Source organism: Eulemur rufifrons, chromosome 29, assembly GCF_041146395.1.
Source record: "Eulemur rufifrons isolate Redbay chromosome 29, OSU_ERuf_1, whole genome shotgun sequence".
NCBI classification, from domain to species: Eukaryota; Metazoa; Chordata; class Mammalia; order Primates; family Lemuridae; genus Eulemur; species Eulemur rufifrons.
The window spans coordinates 70230223-70254789 of NC_091011.1; the positions used below are offsets into that span (position 1 = coordinate 70230223).

A 24567-nucleotide genomic window follows, 5' to 3' on the forward strand; every position below is an offset into this window, starting at 1 on the left:
ATGAGACAAAATGCATTTCTTACTGTGAGTTTAAAAGCGTCTGGCTTAAGCTAAGCTATATGATTGAACCTTAATAATGTAATCTCAATTTTCATTTGGGAGCAGAGTTTATTTAGCAAGAGATACATGAAGCACAGTATGAAGCAAATTCATACACCAGGCAGATTCAGGCTTAACCCTCCTAGAATGGAAAACTAGAAAAGGCTTGAAAAAGAATATACCCATTTAGATTTGCTTTTCATTTTAGTATGAATATTGTAATGCTTCTTACAAAAGACCAGAAAACTCAAATAATCAGTCTGCCTCTGTCTTTTGTTTAACTCACTTTATTTCCATACTGTATACTATGATTGTCAGTGACAAGAAACAATTTGATTCCTAAAAAAGATGTTTAGTGTTGATGTTAAGTATACAATTTAGAGAATTTCAATTCTTTTGAAAATTAGTAATACAGACATGGCAAAGGTGATGAAGTTTAGTGAATGCTGGACAGGTTTTTGTCCTTTAGAGCAGCAGTTACCAGCCTTTTGGCACCAGGGACCAGTTTCATGGAAGACAATTTTTCCATGAACTGGTGGGGTGGGGGAGATGGAGCTCAGGTGGTGATGCCAGTGAGCGATGGCCAGGGATGAAGCTTCCCTTGGCTTGCCACTCACCTCCTACTGTGCCCATCTCCTGACCCCCCTGCCAAGTTTCATGGAAAACAATTTTTCGATGAGTCGATGGGTGGACGGGGGTGGGGGAGGGTGCGGTGGAGCTCTATAGCCCAGTCCCTAACAGGCAATGGACTGGTACCAGTCCACAGCCCAGGGATTGGGGACCGCAGCTTTAGAGAGTATGCTTGAGGTGGTCTGACTTAAAAATAATATGAGTTCTCCTAAGCAGCCTGGTAGACCAGCCAGGTTTGAATATGGCCTTAGTTAGGGTAAGAGGATGTGGTCATTTTCTTCAGAACAAAAAGGAAGGGCTTCACTTCAACTTCAGGCCATGTCAGGCTTGTCTTTCAAGGAACAAGTTACAATGTGGTTTTGATTGCATAGTGACAAACAACTTGGTAAAGTTACGAAAAAGGGCCATTGAAAAATATTTATTATTTGTCCAGCTTGAACTACTATTCCAAGCACAGTCGGTAATTAATTTGTCACAATCGCTAATGTGCTATTTAAAATACAGAATAATCTGGTCACTGGTGGATTGCTGTTGTGTTGATGTAAACTCAGCTGATCCTTTTACTCCAGTATCAGTAGTTGGTTGGGTAAAAGAGTTTACATTGCCATCTTGTGTCCTTTCCCATCTGCACCCACCCCTTCTGTCTCAGTAAATTCCCAAGGATTATTGTTTAATATGGTAAAGAAAAAAAGATGATTTACCATAACAAGGGCAGCAGTAGAGCCCTCCACCCCTAAGCTGGGTATAAGAGCACAGGCCTTGAAGTTAGGAAGACCTGGACTCAAATCTCTTCTCTATCATTTATTAACACCTTGAACTTAAGCAAGCTCCATAACCTCTCTCTAAGTTTCAATTAAGTCATTTCTGAAATGGAAAATAATGTTGCCTACTTTATATAAACATTTTATGAAGTTTTTAAAGATTTTAATGAGATAATATAAGTAAAGCACTTACCTCTATTCCTGGCTATCTGAGTTCATTCTTGCTGCTATAACAAAATGCCTTAGGATGGGATAATTTATAAATATAGAAATTGATTTCTCATAGCTCTAGAGGCTAAGAAGTCCAAAATCAAGGCACCAGAAGATTCAGTGTCTGGTGTGGGCTTGCTTTCTTCTTCCAAGATGGAGCCTTGTTGCTGCATCTTCACGTGGCACAGGGGGCAGAAGAGATGGAAGGGACGAATTCAGTTCCTCAAGTAGTTTTATAAGGCACTAATCTCATCTACAAGGGTAGAGCCCTCATGGCCTAATCACCTAATCATTTCATAAAGGCCCAAACTCTAAATGCTGTTACACTGGGAAGTAAGTTGCAACATGGATTTTGGAGGAACACAAATATTCAAGCCACAGCACTGGCTTTCAATAAATGTTTGTTGTTGCTATTTTTATTACATTTATCATAATATAAAGTAATGTCATTTTAATTGAAATTCCTAAAGTCTGTCATACATTTCCTTGTTTGCTGCAAATATTCTTTAGGGCTATGCTTGCTTTTTGAGCTCTGTATTCTGCATGCCCTCTGTGCCTATTTTACTTAGGGCATGCAGTGGCCAGAGACATAAATTCATGACTTTTTGTGACTTGCAATATTTGCAGTCTTATATTCTGGTTATATTCTGGTGTTTTTCTTTTCATGATAAAAAGCATTAACAATATAAAAAGCGTGCTATGTATGTACTTGGAGCTGCCATATACATAACCTGGATATCATCATTGACTAAACTTTGTAATACTCATAAAAGATTTGTTTGAAAGTTTTATCAGCATAAGTAGTGAGTGGAATTAAAAGTGTAATTTATTGAATTGTTTAGATTTTTAAGAAATCTAATAATAGATTCACGTTGTTTTCTCTTTAACAGATGGGCTTAGGTCATGAGCAAGGATTTGGAGCCCCCTGTTTAAAATGCAAAGAAAAATGTGAAGGATTTGAACTGCACTTCTGGAGGTATTTTTATAAAAACTATAACTACATTAGTAATTTACACTTTTTGGCAATACTTCCTCAGACAGTGGAGATACCTTTTAAGTCCTCCGGCATGGTTGCTAAGATGCAGATCTATTATTTTCTTTTTAAAGAAATGAATAGAAAGCAAAGCTGTCTGTCTTCCTATGATTAAGTTTGATTGAGTGAATTGGACCATCATAACTATATTTAGAGTTGTTTGATTTATTTGCTGTCTTTCAGATTTCCTGTTAAGTCTAGAATACTGAGTATATCTTTCTGAGTGGTAAACAAATTTGTGGTAATCTTCCAGGACTGTTTAATAATTTAGTTTTTATTCTTAAAAATTGGTAACTTCACATCTCATATCTGTATTTTCAATAAACAATAAATATGAATGCTGAATTGATTATTCACATCCTAATTGTCAGGAAATGAAGTTGAATGTATATGTCTTTAAAAATATTCAGCTGTAAATTCACTAGTGGAAAACTTAGAAATACTTGAATTTTTTTAAAAGCAAAAAAATAATTTATTGTAGTGGCTTGGTTTGAATGAAGTCCATATATGCAAGACAAGTGTTAGTGGATCAAAAATATGAATTTTATGTACACCTTATTTATGTGTTATTTTAAAAGTAATATTGTATATTGTATAATCTAAAATGTTATTTGAAGCCTGTGCTTATGAATAACATAAATGTTCTTAACCAGTGGCTATCAAGTCCATAATGGTAGTTCACAAGTCTGTTCAAAATTAGAATCAGCATATTTTTGTTAGAAGAAATAAATAAAGATAATCAACTATACAATTTTAGTATGGCAGCTGCCTTGTTAGAATCTCATTTGAGAACCACTTCTATGCTACAGATTTCCACAGGAAACTCTTAAATAATTCCATCAGCCATTGGGGATGTGTACAGTATAAATTAAAGGAGAATATTAAGTGAATAAAATTTGGGATGTTAGACTCTTTTGAAAGCTATCTTATTTAACAAGTTTAAAAAAAAAAAAAAAAGCAATTGTTTAAAGTAGTGAAGGCAAAGGAAACCTTCCACAAATAATGATACAGTTCTTTATTTTTAGGGAGCTAAAATTTTCCAGGTAGTTTTTTACAAGACTGAAATAGGTATTCTTTGTGCTACATTTTCAAGGGACATAGCATTTAGGCAATATGTCTGTCATGTTCTAATAAGGTAAAAATCTCTGAACACAAAATAGTTTTCATGGATTAGAATATTGTACCTCTTAATGTGCCTACCAATTTCAGTCATGGCTACCAGTTGACTTTGCAGAAGGCTACACTGCCCTCTGCTGGATGTAGTTTTTGCCTTCTGATTTTAAGATAACACAGGTTGAGCAGCCCCAATTCAAAAATCTGAAATTCTAAATGCTGCAAAATCTGAAACTTTTTGAGAACCAACGTGACTCCATAAATGGAAAATTCCACACATGTGACCATGTGATGAGGGCTTACAGTCAAAATACAGTGAAAACTTTGTTTCCCACATAAAATTATTTAAAATATTGCGTAAATTACCTTCAGGCTGTATGTATAAGGTGTATGTGAAACCTAAATGAATTTTGTGTTTATATTTGGGTCCCATGCCCAAGATGTCTCATTATGTTTATGCAAATATCCCAAAATTAAAAAAAAAATCTGAAACACTTCTGATCCCAAGCAATTTAGATATGGGATACTCAATCTGTATTCTTTTTAGTTCAGCTATGCAATTGCCAGAAACTTCTAGTGAGATTTTTAAAGTTCCTTCCTAAAAGATATGACCTTTTTTCTGAAGCAGAAGGTTAGTTTTGATCTATATTGTTTTCCTATTTCAGATCTCTTTCGTCTGATATTTTCAGATAGAAATATGTCAGACAAGAGCAGACCTCCATAGCATGAAAATCACCTTTTTATTTGAGTTTTATCACATACACTCATTTAATCTACTGTGCATAGTCTGAGGACCTAAGAGCCATAAAAGTCTAAGACTTTGGATATCGCCTCTAATCTAGCTGGGGTTGATAACAGACTTTCCAGATGGTATTTCTTAGTAGTTTTGTCATCTTCTTGGCATGAGTCCAAACACATTTCTTTCTTAGAATTCTTGATAATTCCCTTTTTCACCATAACTGGAAGACCCAGGGTAGGTACCTTTGACCTACAGATGCAGCCATTTTTCAGAAGTATTTGAAGTAAAATATTCTAGACAAGTTGCCCTGAGTGTAACAAAGATTCCAGGTCTAGTCTAAGGCCACAGAACTTTTGTGCGTGAGATGGACTTGGGGTCCCAGGACCCTGCCCACTTAGCCTCCTTCTCCATTTTCATGGTGCTCCTTAATTTAGGACCCTGAGGGCTTCATGGTGCACATTTCAAAAATCAGAGTTAAATTATTCTCCGCCTCTTTACCAGTCTGGCCTTCCACATGACCGCAAGAATGGTCTTTTGAAAGTGGATATTATTACTTCCTCTTTGCTTCAGAACGCTTAGTGCTTTTCCACTGGACTTAATCCTTTAGGCAAGGTCTTTGGCCTTTACTGTTAAACCTCAACACCTGGCCTCTGCTTGCTTTTCCAGCCTTTCCCACTTCCCTTCCAATTACCCTGTGCTCCAGAAATTTCTGTGCCATATTGCATCTGTTTTCTGCCTGGAAAAACACTACCTCCTAGTACTAGGAAGCAAAAAGTCTCAGCTCAAGCACTACCTCTGACAAATCTTCCTTGCCCACTGTATTAGTCTACTCAGGCTGCCATTAAAAAGTACCATAGACTTGGTAACTTAAATAGAAATTTATTTTCTCACACTTCTAGATGCTGGAAAGTCCAAGATCAGGTGCCAAAATGGTTGGGTTCTAGAGAGGGCTCACTTCCTAGCTTGCAGTCAGCGACCGTCTCACCATATGTTCACATGGCCTTGCCTTGGTACATGTGTGTGAAGAGAAAGAGAAGGAGAGATTTCTCTTCCTCTTTTTATAAGGTCACCAATTCTATTAGATTGTGACCCTCCCCTTTTGACCTCTTTTAGCCTTAATTATGTCCTAAAAGCCCCAAATGAAGTCACATTAGGGGTTAGAGCTTCAGCATATGAATCTGGGGGGACCAATTCAGTCCATAATCCCTTCGTCTGCTTCTACATACCCCCAACTTAAGTGAGGGATCATTTTCCCTTTTATTACATTGCACACTTGCAGGAAGCTAGGAAGTAAATACCTAGACCTCACTCTTCTCCATCATTCTGGTTTCCTGCTGGTGCCTCCCACTGCCCCAGTGCTGGTATCCTTAGGGGTCAGCCTCCTGGTGCATAGCACAGAGTACTGAAGCATGGAGAATGGATCTGGAGAGGTGAATGGAAGGTGATCAAGGTGTGTCACCACAGTTGCAGAAAGCTAAAAATGAATTCTTAGACTTAGGGAATTTAGAATGGAACTTATAACTTACCTAGTTAAACCTCATTTTATAAATCAAAGAGCTAAAACCCAAGAAAGTCAAAAAGACTTGTTTGAGTCCATAAAAAATATAATTTATGAATGATTTCTATGTGTCACACACTGGTAAGCACTTGTGACAGTTTTTTATTGCTGCATAACAAATTACTACAAATTTACCAGGTTAAAACGATGCCTGTTAATTAACTCAACATCCATCTATTTATTCTTTAGGTTAGAAGTCTGGAGGAGGGGGGTTAGCTTAGCCGGATTCTCTGCTTAGCATCTCAAAAGGCTGAGATCAAGGCATTGGCCAGGCTAGGTTCTTATCTGTAAGCTCTGGGGAAGAATCTGCTTTCAAGCTCATTCTTGTTGGTAGAATTCAGTTCCTGTGGTTGGAGGAAAGTTCTCTGTTTCCTTGCTGGCTATCTGCTGGGAGCTGCTCTCAACTCCTAGAAGGCCCTCAAATTCCTTGATATACAGCTCTTTCCATCTTCAAAACCATCAGCAGTGCTTAGAATCTTTCCTGCACCTCAGATCTCTCTGACTTCCTCTTCTGCTGCCAGCCAGAGAAAATTCATTGCTTTTTAAGGGTTCGTGTGATTAGATTAGGCATACCTGGAAAATCTCCCATGTCCCGTATAAAATAACAATCATGGGAGTAACACCAGGGGACAAAGGTCATGGGGCCATCTTACAATGCTCTTACCATAGCACTTTATGAACCTGATTGTGCCTAAACCTCCTGGCTGTCTTCTCTGTAGTGTGATTGTTGTGACACAGGTGTCCTTGTGGACAATGGTGTCCTTTAACTGTGAGTCCTCTCCTTCTTCAAAATGCCAATGATTACAAGACTAGAGGAAAATAAAAGGTTGAGGAAGCCTGATACCTACCCAATAAGAGCCACTGTCTGCTGGGCATACTTTCAAGTAGTAATTAGAGATAAAAAGTTATTATGAAATATATGACACAAACCCAAGGTTTCAGGAAGTGTATAGCCACTATTTCAAATTGAAGATATAGTTAATATTGCAACCATAGATCATTTATGATATTAAGTAATAGAATTATTGGTTTGCCTTACGTTTTTAAATCCTTTGAATAAAATAGTTGCATTTTATTAAAAAAAGTTACTTAATAATAACATGCATCTGTTCAGAATTTCTGATTGATTTAGAGCTGGCTGAAAACTAAAAATTCCCCACCATAAATGGATTAATATTTGTGTTGAATTTTATAACAGAGGCCCATGCGTAAGTCCATATATGTATATCCCTGTTATAAAAGGGCAGCTTCCAGCTCTTTTAAATTATGGTTTGTAGCAGTGCTATGGCCATGCCTTTAAATCACTGTGAATGCTGGCAGCATGTCAGAGCACTCCAGTTTCTACTACTTGCCTTGGAAAAATAATGATTTTCACAAATAGTGATACAAAAAAAATTTCTCTTTTGGGAGAATGAGGGATAGTTTCTTAACTGCTTTCAGATTGAAACTGTAAATTTATGTATTTTTGGAGGCAATACATTTGGCAATTTTGTTCTCTCTCAGATTTAACTCAAGAATTCTGAAGTTGTAAAGTTTTGAATATACAGTTTTGATTTGCCATGCATATTAATGTTTGCATATGTATGTGTTAATGGTGCTAAACTTTTTTTTGTATAAATGACTTATTATTGTAAATAACTCCCCTTTCCCCACACCCTAAAGCTTCCCAGCCTACCAGTTCACCTTTGAATCTTTTTTAAAAAAGTAATAAAGAAGACTTTTAAAAATAATTTGATTCTGAATCTCCTCTCCCTCCTTTTGTCCCTGCATAACTTTCATTGACATTCCATGGAGAGTCTGGGAAGAACTGCTCTATAGGACAGTTTAGAAAATTAAGAGATTTGACACCTGCATTAAATATGGGAACTGATTTATATACTTGCGAAAAACTGCCCTCAAATTGGTATAGCACAAATAAATCTAGTAAGCATAAACTGTTTGTCTACATATATCATCAAAAGTCACTCATGAATCATCTGAGGAAAGATGATACCCACACCTCACAAAGATAGGCCTTGCGTGTGGGTACTATGCTCACCCATGCCCTGTTTCTGTTTTTGTTTTAGGTTTGCAAATTTTTAAAAGACTTTCATTTTCTTAAGGATAGAATCTGAGTTATTTTAGGCTGAAATGAAATATGTGATAAACATCCACTCATTCTCAGGCCACCTCTTGAATACCAAGGTAATGGTGGTATCCTTTTCTTCCCCAATTCCTCAACAAGGTTTTCCTTTTAATAAATTTATTGGATAGCTTCCAGATGACTTTAAATGTTCTTTAAAGGTATTTTTAAAAGTAAATTTTTCTAATTTAAACATGGAGATTCAAATATAAAACACTGTAGAACTCCAAGAGAAAAGATGTTTAAATGTTTTTAAACTAGATGGTGGTAATAGGACAGAATTCCATGATAGATAGCTCTTGGCACCTGGTGCTGATTTTATAGTTTCTTTCATGCCTCATGGTTTGTAGCCAGCCCTTTTCATTGTAGCAATAGAGCTTCAGGGTAGGGGATCTGGAAGGGATGTGGTCATTCCAGCTGCTTCTGTGATGACAGCTCTAGCTGAAAGAACCATCCCACCCTTCTTGAGTCACATTCTTATCAAGTCCTCTGTTAACCACAATTCACCACACTGGAGTGAGGATACAGATGAGGCTTTTAATATAGTCATGATTTTTTAAATTATAATGAATCAATCATAGGTTTTTCCCTACTTAGAAAAGTGATGATTGGGCATAGTTTTTAGCTACGTCTTTTTTCCTCACCACTGCTGCTATTAGTGTGTTGTTTTAACCTGGTTTTACTTGCTTAATAAAGGTATGTTGGGTGATCGAAGGGGTGGATAGGAAAACAGAGGTTTCCTCAGAATGTGAATCCTTCCAACAATGTCCAAGACAAATAATAAAAAAAAAAAAATAGCTCTTATATTAGTAGTTAATATAACTCTTTATATGTAACATTTTCACAATAAGTATATTTAACCATGCTATAGCTCACCATAGTTCAGGCTTTAGAAACCAGCAGGCTTTATTTCACTTATTGGATCTTTTACTATTTGTCTTTCAAGTTCTAAAATCTGACCCTCCTTCTGTTGTGATATATGTTGTACTGGTGTGGAACTGGATCATAAATAGTTCCAAAGGAAGTTCAGTGCCCACTACCTAGCCCTGATACTTTAGGCATCACTTCACTGATTATTAGGATGCATGCTGTAGTTCACGGTCATATGAGGATCTATTTAGCTATATTAAGAACTAAATTCCCACTCCACTTTTTCTCCCCTCAGGAAGATATAATTTTAAACTTGATCCAAGAACAATGTGTGATCATCTTATAAATAATTACATTGTTTTTGTTAACCAAAGAACAAAAATTAAGAACATAATGTAGTAAGATAATATGCTCCTTTCCACTAGATGGGAGTATGAGATAACCAGACGTTGGAAAGAATCTTTTATAGCTGAACTAGAATATGCAAATTCTTCAACAAGTTCTTACCAAATAAAGATTTCTGACCAGTGTGCACAAGGAAAGTAGTTTGCCTCTCCACCCCATATCTCTCTGTCTCTTTCTCTCTGGGAATGTACAAGTCAAATTCTCATGTTTTAGTTTGCTTATTGAAAATAGTGTTTTAACAAAACTCAGAACACAAAAATCTATAATTCATAATTTATTATTTGGCAAAGAGATTCATTTGGGTTTTTAGTTGTTTGGTTTTTTTTTCTGATGTAGAGAAGTCCCATGATGTATATTAGTTTTAAATCTAGAACTTACGAAATTCTTGATGCTACTACATTGCATTTCTGTGGATAAGTCATACATCTGTGAATAAAAACAGTTTTTTTTCTTTCTGATGAATCCTTATAATTTCTATTTCTTTGATTTTTCACACTACTATGATTAGTACCATCAAATTAGAATTGGTGATAGCAAGGTTGCTTGCTTTCTTCAGATCTTAGAATTAATGCACTGAATATGATGTATGCTGAGTGTTGAGTTTTTTGTTCCCAGAAACTCTTTTTAGAATCCTTTGTTTCTTTTCTATTGATGAAATTACTAAGCAAAATCATAAGAGGTGTTGAAATGTATTAATGCTTTTTCTGCATTTAATGAGAAGCAAACATTTACTTCATGAGTTTCTGCTGTTATCTTTATTTTCCTTCCTTGTACTTTAGGTTTATTCTGCCTTTTTCCTAACTTCGTGAATTGAAAGCTTAGTAATTTTTATTCTTTCCTTTATTCTAATTTGAGCATTTAAGCTATAAATTTCTTTCGTTAGTTATGTAGATATTTTAACATGTATACTTAGTCTAACAGCATCTAAAATTACTTGATATGTTTAGTTTCTTCCTGAGCAATGTAAGTATCTTAGAATGTTTTTTAAAATGCTTAGGTTTAAAATGCTATGGTTGCCCTGTATTTTAGTTACAGTGTACATTTTCAGCACCACAAAGTTTCCATACTTCTCTGTCTTCCTCTTTCACTTTGTCTAGTTTCTGTTCCTCTGCCAGACTATTCGAGTCCTCACTTCTTCCCTCTACACCTTGCTCAGGAGGCAAAAGTGATATATTCAACTCGTATACATTATATATCATTTCCTAATTGCCACATTTATATTTTCTACCAGGCTACAATTTTTAACACTAGATCCATATATCCTACAATCTGCATGTCTCACAGGCATTTCAAATTTATCAATAGTTTAGTTTTGGATACTTTTATCAACTTTCCCCACCCCATACCTCAAATTTGCTCCTCGTTTGTATTTACTATATTAATAAATTACATTCCTTCTCACCAATTTACTCATCCCAAAAACCTGGTTTTATTTTTTTGAGAGACTGAGCCTTCCCTTCACCATTACGACATCAAAATCAGCCACACAGTTTAGTCCGTTTTATGTTCAATGAGATTTCATATTTGTTCCTTTCTGTTCACCTCCACTGTCGAATATTCTAGTATTTGTCTAGTTCAAGCCATGATGCATGTTACCTGAACCACAATAATAACTATTCAAGATGTAAATTCCATTTATACAGTAATTACAGTATCCCTGTTACTTAGAACCATGCCATTGCAAACTGGATGCACAATTAGCATGTTAACTGATTTTCCTACTTCCAATTATGTTCCACCCCAATCCATTCTCCACATGGCAAATATTACAATATTTAAAATTATAGCTATGTGTTGGCTCACACCCATAATCCCAGTGACTTGGGAGGTTGAGGTAGGAAGATCACTTGAGTCCAGGAGTTCAAGACCAGCACAGGCAACATAGTGAGACCCCATCCCTAAAATAATAACAAAAAAATTAACCAGGCATGGTGGCGTGCACCTGTAGTCCTAGCTACTCAGGAGGCTAAGGTGGGATCACTTGAGCCCAGGAGTTTTAGGCAGCAGTGAGCCATCTTCATGCCACTGCATTCTAGCCTGCGTGACAGAATAAGACCCTGTCTCTAAAATAAAATAAAATTATAGATTTTATCATGTTATTCCACTATGTAAAAGCCTTCAGTGCCCTCTGAATGCTTTTATAATGAAGACCAGATTCTTTAATGTGTCCTGTAAGTCCCTGCATGACCTCATGCCTGCCTACCTTTCCAGCCTTATCACATCCCATTTACTCACCTCACTACAGTCACACTGGCCTTCTTTGGTTTTGGGACCTAAGGAGACAATCTCTCTCCTAATTCAGGACCACCACAGGTACTCCTCTTTCTATCCAGAATGTTAGAAGTCTTTTCGTTTCTTTCCCCCCACCCCAAATATACACTCTCATACACAATTCACACCTATGGTTTACACATCATCTAGATCGGTCTCAACATAAATGTCACTTTCTTATGGAGTCTTTTCCTCACCAGTTCCAAGTTTTATTTAATTAATTATACCCTCTCAAGGGACCCTATACTTTTCTTTCCTATTACAAATGCAATTAAAAGAGTGTACGTGTGTGTGTGTGTGTGTGTGTGTGTGTATGATCATTTAGTGTCTGTATGATCATTTAATGTCTGTGTCTGTATGATCATTTAACGCAAGACAGTAAGTTCTAGAAATCAGAGACTGGTTCCATTATTCTTTTTTTAAACCACAATTTTACCACAATGTACCTAGTATCGGGTACATTGCTTGGCACATGGGCACTGATGGATGTTGAATGAATGAATGTCTGACTATGTGCCAGACCAGAGTGGGGAAGAGAGCAATGTTCTTGTACTATAAGAAACACCATGATGGCATAGACTTCATTTATCTGTGTTTTAGCACACAGTAGATGGTGAATAAGTGTTTATCGCAATCAAAGAAGGGAAGGAAAGAGAAGGGAGGAAGAAGGGGAAAGGAATGGAGGGCAAAAGAAATGGAAAGAAAGTGAGAAAGGCTATAAACCTAGATCAAGATTATAGCCTTTGATGGGTAAAGTTGTATCAATCTCCCTATCTCTCACTTAAAAAAAAATCTTGGGTAATGAGATTCATTCCATGAAATGTTAACATGGAATAAAATATGAAACCTCTTGCTTAAATAGTAAAACTGCATATAGTTTTTTTGTGATTTAATTTAATTTATTTTTATTTTTATTTATTTTTTATTTGATGAGAGCATAAGGAATACCAGATAAGGTTACACTCAGACATGCCCCTTTGAGCATGCACTTTTTAATCACAACCTAACTTTTCAAAATCTTATAAAACAAAGTATGTTTTTATGTTTCCTTCTATTTAAATTTATGGATACTTATTCCCCCTCTAATAACAGGACTTGCCTTTGCATACCATTATATAGAATACGTGTTAAAATATTTTATGAACTATAAATGTTTGAACATAATTATTGATTAGATGTAATTTATCATTTCTTACATATTTCCAAAATTACAGAAAAATATGTCGTAACTGCAAGTGCGGCCAAGAAGAACATGATATCCTCTTGAGCAATGAAGAGGATCGAAAAGTGGGGAAACTTTTTGAAGACACCAAGTATACCACCCTGATTGCAAAACTAAAATCAGATGGAATTCCCATGTATAAACGCAATGTTATGATATTGACCAATCCAGTTGCTGCCAAGAAGAATGTCTCCATCAATACAGTTACCTATGAATGGGCTCCTCCTGTCCAGAATCAGGCTTTGGTAAATAATAGTGGGGGGAGAGTTCCTTCTGAAGTTTCTGTACTATCTATTTAGGTCAATTCCTTTAGTGACCTGCTCAACCTCACATACCCTGGATCTATTTTTTTTAATCCGAGGTTCTCATTACTTTAACTTTTAACTCCTATTACATTCCTTTGAAAGTATTAAATAAGACTAAATTCCTCATAAACTTTTTTTCTGACTACCTAGATATATTTACCTTTTTGAGGGAGTGGTCTAACATTCTTAATAATTAGATGAAAATCAGATGTTTTGTATCAGTTTAGTAGCTCTTCTGGCTTACTCTTGAGAAGATTTCTCTTAAAATGATAAAGAATAGAATTTCTGCCATTTTTTAGAACTGAAAAAAAATGTCCAGCTTTATATTTCTTTTACTACATAAGGCAAAACAAATGTGGCCTTGTATCAAGCTCCTTGCACTTTTATAACACTAAGTGAAACATCTGGAAATCATTTAAGAAGATTAAGTCATTAAAGTGAATCTTGTGATGATATCATTTTCATATGATAAAAATGCTGTTGATCCATAGACCATTCTAAACATGTCTACCTAAAATTGTGTTCTTTTTCGATTGTACATTTGTTTATTTGGCTCAAGTAAACAGTGGTAAACCAAATCTTTTTACAAATGGAAAAACAAAATTTAATTTCATAAAGAAAAATGTGTTTATTTTTACTTAACTAAATGTATTTAGTGTACCATTTTTAATGTGTTAACATCTGAAGATATTTATACTATGAGGACGAGTTTCTATTATTGGATAAAACCTACTTCTTTCTTAAGTAACTTGCTTCTGGTGTGTGTTACAAAATATCACGCTGCCTGATGGCCAAGGCCCCTCCCTGTTAACATTGGTCTCCTTGTGGTGCAGGCCAGGCAGTACATGCAAATGCTGCCCAAGGAAAAGCAGCCAGTGGCAGGCTCAGAAGGGGCGCAGTACCGGAAGAAGCAGCTGGCGAAGCAGCTCCCTGCACATGACCAAGATCCTTCAAAGTGCCATGAGTTGTCTCCCAAAGAGGTGAAGGAAATGGAGCAATTTGTGAAGAAATATAAGAACGAGGCTCTGGGAGTAGGAGACGTCAAACTTCCCTGTGAGTTGGATGCTCGAGGCCCCAATCAAATGTACATCCCTGGCGGAGACAGAAGCACCTCAGCAGCGGTGGGGGCCATGGAGGACAAAAGTGCCGAGCATAAAAACACTCAGTATGTAAGTACAGTGGTCATACTGTTGGCCAGATTTGTATATTTTACAGGTTCTTTCCCTTTCCTTGAACTTTTCTGGGGGCCATTCCTCTGTTTCCAAAGGGGAATAGGTAAAAGAAATGAATTGAATTAATATTCAGTTTAGACTTGCCTTAGGGAGTCATTATGTTGAAACTTCTGTCCAAAGCCAAATTTTCGGTTTTTTTGTTTTCAAGGAAAATTGTGAGCTTTATGTATAGGCAGTAGTTGGCATTGGCATGGTGCTCAAATAGAGCATTTTAATCTAGAATCTGTTTCTAGACATAATTTTGGTGTTAATTCCTTATATCTTCCCATAAATAAGAATAATATATCCTTAGGTTAATTCAGTTTTGCCTGTGAGATATACCTAAAATTCAAACTTAAATTTATGTGAATATATAGTCAAGCTTGTTTTTCTTAAAGTCTCTTTTAGAGAGAGAAATTGAAGTCTTTTGCTAATGACTTGAAGATAGAAAATGATAATGACACAGATGAACAAAGCATAAGAACTAAACTTGCTATAATATATTTCTCCTAGATCCAATAAGCACATCAACCAATAAGGCTTAGTCCTGAAAAAAAAAAGAGTATTAATAAGCTCTAAGGTAATCATTTTTTAGAGAACTTACTTAAAATTGAGGTGAAAATTACTATTTTCCTTTTCCCATAAGTGACTTTCATTCAGGAAACAGTGCCCTATTACTACAGATAGGGTGAATGAAGTAGGTTTGAGCAGCCTAGAGAAAGCTAAGAGATTCTATTTCACAGGATTGTCAATACTTTATTATCTATAGTGACAAATTAGTAAAAATTAGTAATTTCTATAGAAATTCTTTCTCTTAAAAATTGTTTCTCTGAATTTCTACTGAAGCTGATGATAAATGGAAGTCTTCCAATGACTAAATTGTTTGGGGTGGCTTTCCTTTCAGTCCTGCTATTGCTGCAAAATGAGTATGAAGGAAGGCGATCCAGCCATCTATGCTGAGAGGGCTGGCTATGATAAACTGTGGCACCCAGCTTGTTTCGTCTGCAGCATCTGCTATGAACTCCTGGTCGACATGATTTATTTCTGGAAGGACGAGAAGCTGTACTGTGGCAGACATTACTGTGACAGTGAGAAACCCCGATGTGCTGGCTGTGATGAGGTATGTTCTCCAGAGCCACCCGCATGGAGGTGTCCTCTTGTACCCCAGTATGGTCCTTTACCCAGAGGGCCACAGGAATTAATCAAACAGCAATTACTTTATTTACATCCATTGAGTTTAATAAAAGAAACTTTTGATATCATTCATTCTGAGTGTCTGTGTTAATTGTGTTGACTAATGAAAGGCTATCCAGAAACGTAAAAGATTAATTTGGACTAAATGATGACATAAGTTCAAGCTTTAGGTTATGATTTGCAGACTTTAAACCCCAAGAAAGTATGTTGATATACTTGTAGATGATTAGCTTTTCATCTATAGCAAAAAGGAAAATGCATGATTTATCTTGTTTATCTTCTTCCCAGCTGATATTCAGCAATGAGTATACCCAGGCAGAAAACCAGAATTGGCACCTGAAACACTTCTGCTGCTTTGACTGTGACAACATCCTAGCTGGGGAAATATACGTGATGGTCAATGACAAACCTGTCTGCAAGCCCTGCTACGTGAAGAATCATGCTGTGGTGAGACACATTCTAAGGATGCAGTTGCCTCAACCTGCTTTACATCTTGAGTTTATGCCTCTCTTTAAAATGCTTACAAATGGGAAACAGAAAGCACTTCTTAAGTAGAAAGTGTGTGATTCCTTCCATATGGTGTTAAAATCCAGGCATTTCAAAAACAGTACATGCATTGACTATGAGCCACCTCAAGATTTCTACCTGTGCAGTTTACAGTATAGATTATAGGTATTGATAATAAAATCCTAAAACAATTGCTAAAAAAATTGCTTAATAGGAATGAGATTGATTTATTCTTGTGGGTACAGACCAGACTCCATTTAGATAAAGGTTTCTAGAGGTTCTTCATATTTTTTTTTTAGCTCTATATGAATGTGTGTGGCTTCTGTTCATGTTACTGGCCCACTCACTGGGACTTTGATTTTGCTACCGGAGATTATATAGTGCCTATTTCTTAAGCCCTCATTGAGTTGATTTAGTATAGAAAATTTGAAACCTTCATATTCAGATTTATTTTGTGGGCCAAACAGTTCAAGTATTTAATGTGAGAGTTTATTTTTCCTTACATCTACAGTGCTTATACAGAGCTGCTATTTCATAATGACCAAGAGATAGGTAATGTAGATAAAGGGTAAAAAGTTGACTATATATGGTAAGGTTTATAAGCCAGGAGTATCAGCACCTCTGAGGGCTCAAGTAAAGGAGACTCCTGGCTAAGGAATAAAATTACATATTTATGTGGTTCCAAGAGGGTGGTACTATGAAGATAAGGTAACAAGTTTTAATATCAATGTCAATTTTAACAGCCTTTATTCATTGCCCCAGGTACATTCATTCATTTTCTATCAACACTGCCTCATCAATATATCTCAGTTCCTCATATTAATAGTTAAAACTACTCTATTTCAGACCTTTATTCTTGTCATTTTGATTGTTGCAGTGGCCTCAAATTTGCTGCAATTCTTCATGTTGCTCAAAAGCCACCTTCCATAATGATGGAAGATGATCTTTCTAAAATGCAAATCACTAAGCCTTTGTTTAATAGATGTGCCTTCTTGCCTCTCCTGTAACTTCTAGTAGTCCAACCCAAATCATACATTTCTACAACATATTACCTGCATCTTCTAGTTTATACACTGTTCTTTGTCTTTTGCTCACTTGTATCAGTTTGTCTGTACTCCCTCCTAGTCCTTGTTTACCTGATGATGCCTGCACACTTTCCTCCAGACTCAGTTTAGGCTTAGCTTTTTTCAGAACACCTCTCCTGATTCCCTGTCTCCAGGCGCCACCCCTTTCTCTCCGGCTGGCTGTGCTCTCTATGTTCCCATGGGGGTGTGTGTGTGTGTTAATACCACTCATCTGTCTTCTCCCCACTAGACTATAAGAGCAATTGGAAGGTAGAGTTTATCTTATTTCCATATCTTCAGTGTCTATACTTAGAAACTATTTGAATGACTGACTTTTATTCCTGGTGTTTCTTCATTTGCTTTGTGGTCACCATGGACCTTTCTTTTACCTGGAGACAAGTTAAATCACCATGTGGCCTGATACATTGTTTAGCTAAAAATTCCTTCTATGAATATTATTGCAACAGGTTCTCTACAGAAGAGGATTATCATAATGTGTATTTTCTTTGTAGGGTGTGTGACCTTGGTCTTAAGGACTAGAAAGTAAACTCGATGTGGGCAGGGATTTTTTGTCTGCTTTTTCTGCTCTATTTCCAAAACTAAGACAACATAGTAGGTACCCAATAAATATTTATTAAATAAAAGTTTAAGCAGATGAAATTGCTTTATTTTGCTATTATAAGCATCTCTCTATTACATTGTATCTAATCAATGGTAGGGAATAACCACAGCTAAGATTTTTTAAAATAAAAACTTCTAAATTATTTATCATAGTTTTCTAATATAGCATCATTGCTTGTAGACAGTTTACTTTCTCAGCAAGATATACCACTGGCCTTTGTCTAATATTAAAATAAGCATATCTATCCAATGCTTGAACAAACTCCAGCTAACAGCAAAGAGAGCTCCCCATGCAGCATGTTATTAATACATTATGTAAAATTTTGCAAATTATCCAGTTCAGGGCATTGATCTGCTTAGATCTTTTAATCTTAAAAAAAAGAGAGAGAGAATAGAAATTATTTTTAGACCAAAGCCAAGTGCTCAACTACAAACAAGGCATTTCTGAGAAAAAATTTACCTAGAAGGAGGAAAATGGAAATTATAACTAGTTTGTCTCTGCATGATCACTGGACTTACATGGCCACTCCCAGAATTCACATCTGTGAGATTTCACAAGACCCTCCTGCCAGAGAGCTCATTACAAGTGTCATTGGCTATTTCACATCTCGTATACAAACAAAAGAGGAATTTGAGGGAAGTAAGAACTCTTTGAAATACTAGAGGTTTAAGAACACGGGAAAATCAAATGCCATACAGAAAGTGGTAAAGTGTATCATCTCCTCGAAGGGTTCTGCAGTCCCTAGACCCTCAAGACAGCCTAGACCTACCTTTAGACTTTTGAAGAATTAGTGATCAGTAGATTTTACCTGGGATTATATGTCAGACTTTGCGATGAATGGTAATCAAATCATTAACAAAACTAAATTTTATGAAACCACAAACCATAAATTCTCTATACCATCCAGGTGTTATTCATTAGTTATTTTTTTACCTAAATAATTTCTTTAATTTCAAATGTAATTGAATAGTAGTTACCTCTTTTTTATAAATTGCAAATGAAAATATGTATTTTACATAATTATAAAAAGATCCACAAATAGTATTACAGGGCTGAGAAAAAGAAGAGGTAGATCATGATCTAAAAGCAAGGGAATAAAACTGTGAGTGTGAAATCCTTCTATTTTACTCAAACAAGTTTGAAATATTTACGCAAATATGTTTATATAATATTTGTATAAACAGGTTTAAAAATATTGAAAGATCTAATGTTCTTATCACAAAGAGATGATAACTGTTTGAGATGATGGATATGCTAATTACCCTGATTTGATCATTACACAATATATACATGTATGGAAACATCACATAGTACCCCATAAATATGTGCAATTATTGTGTCAATCATAAATAAAAATAAATTTAAAAACTGAAAGATTAATATGAAATGTAGAAAACTATAAGATAGCATTCTAAATGAATTGTTACTATAAAGCTATAAAAATAAATATATACAAAAATATATATATAAAGCAGTTGCCTGCATGGTACAGCTACAAATTAGGAGTATACTTGTAATTATAACACTTATTTTTGTTGTATTCAGGAATATTTATTAATTATGAAAAGAAAGTATCTCCCTATTTCTTAGGGAAGACTGGGTTGATATAATTTATAGGTTGCAGATATAATCTCTAGAAGCAACGTAGCTCTAAAAAAATATGGAAAGAATATTGCAGGTCTGAAATGGATGTGTGTAGGAAGGCCTCATTTTCTTGCCTACACCAGTGTACCCACTTAGTAGCAGCCACATTTTGAAGTCTTTCCAAGTGAGGAGGGTCATATATAGTAAGGAGGTTCATTAAAATGACCGTCCTCAGCCCACCTTTTGCCCCCCTCATCTCTCAGTAATTCCTGACAATCACATTAGGAGACTAAGTGTGATCAAGATAAATTAGGCACTTCCATCTTATACCGGACAATCTTGTTGGCTTCTTCGCTTCTTATGAAATATTTAAAACAAAAAAGTTGCATAGTCACATTCACTTAGGACATGTATAACCAAGAAGACATATATGGACCATCCAGTGTTTTGGAGATCTCAACTGGTTGGTGCTCTGTTTTCTGCTATAATATAGAAGGTTATTCCATTTTTTCTTCATATACATAATTAAGAAGACAATTGTGTGGTTTTGGATGCATGTATGTTTGTGTATGTATATATGCATGTGGGTGTCATGTATATATTTGTCCATAACATATAATACTGAATGGTATAGGAATTGTAAGTATTGATGTTCTACAGTATTAGATTATACATAAATTCTGACTGATCTTATGACAGAACAGAAACCAATTAACTACAAGTTATATTTTAGTGCAAACTCATTATTCTCAAACACTGTCAGTATTTTTAATTGAGTCCTTAATTACTTTGAACATGATTTTAATTTACCACTGTCTAGAAATTAGTGGTTAATGATCTCATGTGTCATAGGTAAGACTGGTAAAATTACCACTTCAAAGCTGTAATGAATGAGGAAAAATCATCTTATCAACTTCTTTATAATTACTAATGTGCAGTCTAATAGAATATGCAGGAACCAAGTGCACTGCTTTGGAATTTGCTGTCAAGACTTTCCACCTTGAATGCCATGAAGATATCTTACAAGCACCAAATCACCTGTTTGGCCTTCACCTGTTATTTCTCATAGTGCTCAGCATTTTGACTTCCAGTAAACAGTTGTTGGCAAAAAAGGTTAACTAGAAAGCCTGAGAAGGTTAACTCTCAGTTATATATTTCCAGGGTTGTCATGAGTTTTAGTTTATCATCTGAAGAAACATGTTCAGTTTGTCCAAAGATGAACATGTTACTGTCACATTTTGATCTCTCATCCTTTTCTCTTGCTTGTATTATTACTTAACAGGTATGTCAAGGATGCCACAATGCCATTGATCCAGAAGTCCAGAGGGTGACCTACAACAATTTCAGCTGGCATGCGTCCACTGAGTGTTTCCTGTGCTCCTGCTGCAGCAAATGTCTCATTGGGCAGAAGTTCATGCCAGTAGAAGGGATGGTTTTCTGTTCCGTGGAATGTAAGAAGATGATGTCTTAGGAGGAGGGTACCTAGAAGTATTGAGCCATAGCTATCCAAAGTGGTCTGCATTTCTACTGTAAAATCTAATTTGAAAAAATAAAAGGCAAAAGAAAGTGTAAAAGAAACCAGGAGATTTTGTTCAAAATGTTTCTTTGCTATTTTTTCTTATCAATTTTTTTTCTGTCTCAACTTTTAAACTCTGCTTTAAGCAATTGATTTTAAAAAATGGTAAAGAATTTTATCTTTCCTTAGTTTTATAAATGTCAAATCTTTGAGTTGGAAAGTTGGGTTTTAATTAAACTTAATTTCCCTAACCCCTTTGTGCCAAACAGAGTATACACAAAACACTTAAAAGTTAGTGTACTGAGTGGAAAGATGAGCATATCTAGTTCTATATTCTTTTTTCCCCTCGTGTGAGAAATAAAAAGGAAATTAAATTTGCCCTAATGCCCAGGCTCTACATTTATTGCCTCATCTGATTCACTGATCTTTGTAATGATACACAGTGAATTCTTTTTCACAGAAAATAGAAATGCAGTGTAGTATGTAGAGCTGCTATTGTCATGCCTATGCATTTGCTATTTCCTGATTTAGGCAGAGGTGGCATTTTCTTTATTGCATTTCTCTTCTTTTTTTTATCATGTACCCTACCTCTCAGTATTCTCTTTGTAAGTTGGTGACCTCCATCTGTGGCCTTGAATATTTTATTATCACATGTGGCATAACAATATCCACACTTTTTACTTCTATAGATGATTTTTGGCTTGTACATAAAAGCCAAGCCACTCATTTGTATTGCTTTTAATCCAAAGAACATGTATAGTTTTTGTACCTAGGAAACTATGACTTATACTTATTGCACTTGCCTGCCATGGTTCAGATATAATTTTTGCATGATTTTCATTCTTTTCTAATGGATCCTATTTTATGATACTTGTAAACCTATTATGGATATATTGAATGTCTTCTTCTCTTATATAATTCCATCCTTAGGTGTTTCTAGTGTTTATTTTTTTCTGTATACTTCCATACATAGCTATGCACTATGAAAATTAAATGGAATGAATGCTATGTATATTATTATGCAAAATAAAGTTTCTCTCACTTTAATGATTGTGTCTTCATATTCTTTTTATGAGTAAAGAAATCCTTCTGCAACTAAGCATGCATTACAGCAGGGGGCGATGTCTCCAAGGAAAAAAACTACCCAAACAAAAAGACCGCTCTAACAAGACAAAACAGAAACTAGACTTTTCGTTATGGAGAAGGAATAAGTTTTATGAAACTTTAAAATAAATCAGGACTTTTTGGGGTCATGCAGGTTTTGGGGTTTTTTTTTTTTAAAGAAAAGGGAGAGTGTATTAAAATAAATTGAAGTTTTGGAAAGCTTTATTTTCTTTTCAGGTGAATCTAACAAACATTACTCATACTAAAGTTGCAACTCTGGTTTCCTAATATATAAAGAAAATAGAATTTTTTCATGGCAACCTATTTGATAAAAGAAGCAAATGGGGAATAGTAATAAATTAATTCTTCCTAATATTAGCAGACCATGAGGTGTTTTTCCCTCAGAAGTATTTCTGTCACAGTAGAAATAGCAGTTTTCTCTGACATGTACCCAAAATAATTCGATTTTTTTTTCCAGCTCATGTTTGTTTGGCTGATAGTGTTTCTCTTTATATTCCATCCCCCCTGCCACACACACACTTGTGCATACAGGTACATACTTTATTCCTTCTGCACTGTGCCTTCCCCAACCAGGGAAAGGTATCTTTTGGAGCTTGAACACATCACCTTATTTTAAGAAGCTAATTCTGCATACAATTTTAAATGCTAGTATCACAAATATCCTTTATTGTCTATAAATATCAATTTACACTTGAGCATCTTTTTGTCTTTATCTTAAATGGCAACAGATATATTTGCCACAGCATTTTGCCCACACAGTTGAACAACTTCACTTTTCCCACACATGGCCAAATGACTGAATTAAACTGAAACAGAGCCCCTGCATACCAACCAGCACAGCTGATCCTGCTGAGAAGTCAGTGCTCCTCAGACTTACTGGTCACAGTTGTTGCATGGTTGGTTGGTTTGTTTCTTTCTTAAGGAAATGAGCAACTGAGTATTGTGTTTTTTAGCTAAAACTTCTCTGAAGTCTTCAAGCATAGATTTCCAAATCTGACACTGAAGTATTTCAGCCCAGTTTCACCAAAGGCAAGGAATTCATTACTGATTCATTCTCAAGGAATTTCCAACATGTAGTATTTAAGCTCATCCAACTTCACCATAGTTACCAGAGAGACACTACCACCCAAAATCAGTATTAAGCCTTTGTCTTGAGATGCCTTGGCATATCTGAACTTGTCTTCTGGGTATTCACTTAATTCCTTGGAAAATTTATGACTCTATCAATGTCTCCATGAAAAGGCACTTTGCCACAATTTCTTACTAGATACTCTGCCCCTTCCTGACCTCTGCTGATTTAAGTACTCAGTGACAAGTTTGATGATTGTACTGAATGCTCACGTGTATGAAAAGGACCAACTATACTGGGAAATGTGGGTGTGTTTTGAGCACACAACCTAAAACTTGCTTTGATTCTGGCTTGATTAATAGGATCTTTTTTTTCATATATTTACTAGATGCTTAAATAGCTTTGGTTAATTTACTTTGTCCTCTCATGGGGAACATGTCATTGTAGACTCTTTTTGATAATGTATTTTGAGACACTCAAAACAAGATGTCATTAACCTTTTATACTTGTTTTGAATGGCATTTTATGCTGACATTTATGAAGGCTGTTATTGATTTTTCTTCAATGCTCTTCTCCTCAGGACATCTTGACCTTCAGATAATAATAAAAGCAACTTGTACCCAGTTCAGCCATTACTGAATACAGAGACATTAGAGTTGATTTCTCCGTAAATACTGACTGGCTGTGAAGGCATCACAGTATAGTTCAAAGGAGGGCTGGGTTTAGGAGTCAAGATTGACTCGTTCTGGCCACATCCCACTGATTCTCCATCTCCTCCCCACAGTCACAGCTGAGTAGGAGGGAGGACAAGATTGCTGGATTTGAAGAGTCAAGGAAGTAACAGGCCCAAGTATTGGATGGACATAATGAATATGCTGAAGTCAGCCAGAATAACAACAGGGAGAATGGTGGAGAGAAGAGTGAGCCACGCCTGAAGTTATCAAAGAATACGGAGAAGTATTCTGGAATTTGAGAAGATGGCAACTCAGGGTAGAATTAGGTGGTAGAGTCTGAGGCCATGCATTATGTCTCAAAGAGCTGTGATTGTTATGAAACACAACAAAAATAGTGGAAATAACAGTGGAGAATGAGGAAGACACCCACCCCACAGGCACTGTGAAATGCATGCCCACATGGGAGAAAAAAATAACCAGCCTCTACTTGAAAGTACTTCAGAAAAACAGAATTTGGGGATATCCAGGGGTCAGTTGGAGCAGTAAGATGCAGAGCTTGTGAGGACAAGAGAGTTTGAGTAGAAGTTGGATTTCAGAGGGTAGAGAGGTAAAGTTAGAGGGTTTAGGAAGGGGTAGGGCCAGATTAGGAGATTCACAAAGCAGAATGGACATCCCATTTCCAATTGAGGCTGAAAAGTCCAGATTTTCTCAGGTAAACAGGGC

The 24567-nt window shown here is 35.9% G+C and overlaps 1 protein-coding gene across 1 annotated transcript in view; it reads left to right on the forward strand.

Annotated features, from left to right (window-relative positions):
- TES (testin LIM domain protein) overlaps positions 1-21057 on the forward strand; it is a 40440-nt gene extending 19383 nt beyond the window's left edge. Inside the window, exons 2-7 of the mRNA XM_069461886.1 lie at positions 2531-2616; positions 12966-13218; positions 14112-14447; positions 15394-15609; positions 15972-16130; positions 20743-21057. Coding sequence (XP_069317987.1) covers positions 2531-2616; positions 12966-13218; positions 14112-14447; positions 15394-15609; positions 15972-16130; positions 20743-20931 — 1239 coding nt within the window. The 3' untranslated portion in view covers positions 20932-21057. The remainder of the gene's footprint in view (positions 1-2530; positions 2617-12965; positions 13219-14111; positions 14448-15393; positions 15610-15971; positions 16131-20742) is intronic.
- Positions 21058-24567: the final 3510 nt, after the last annotated feature.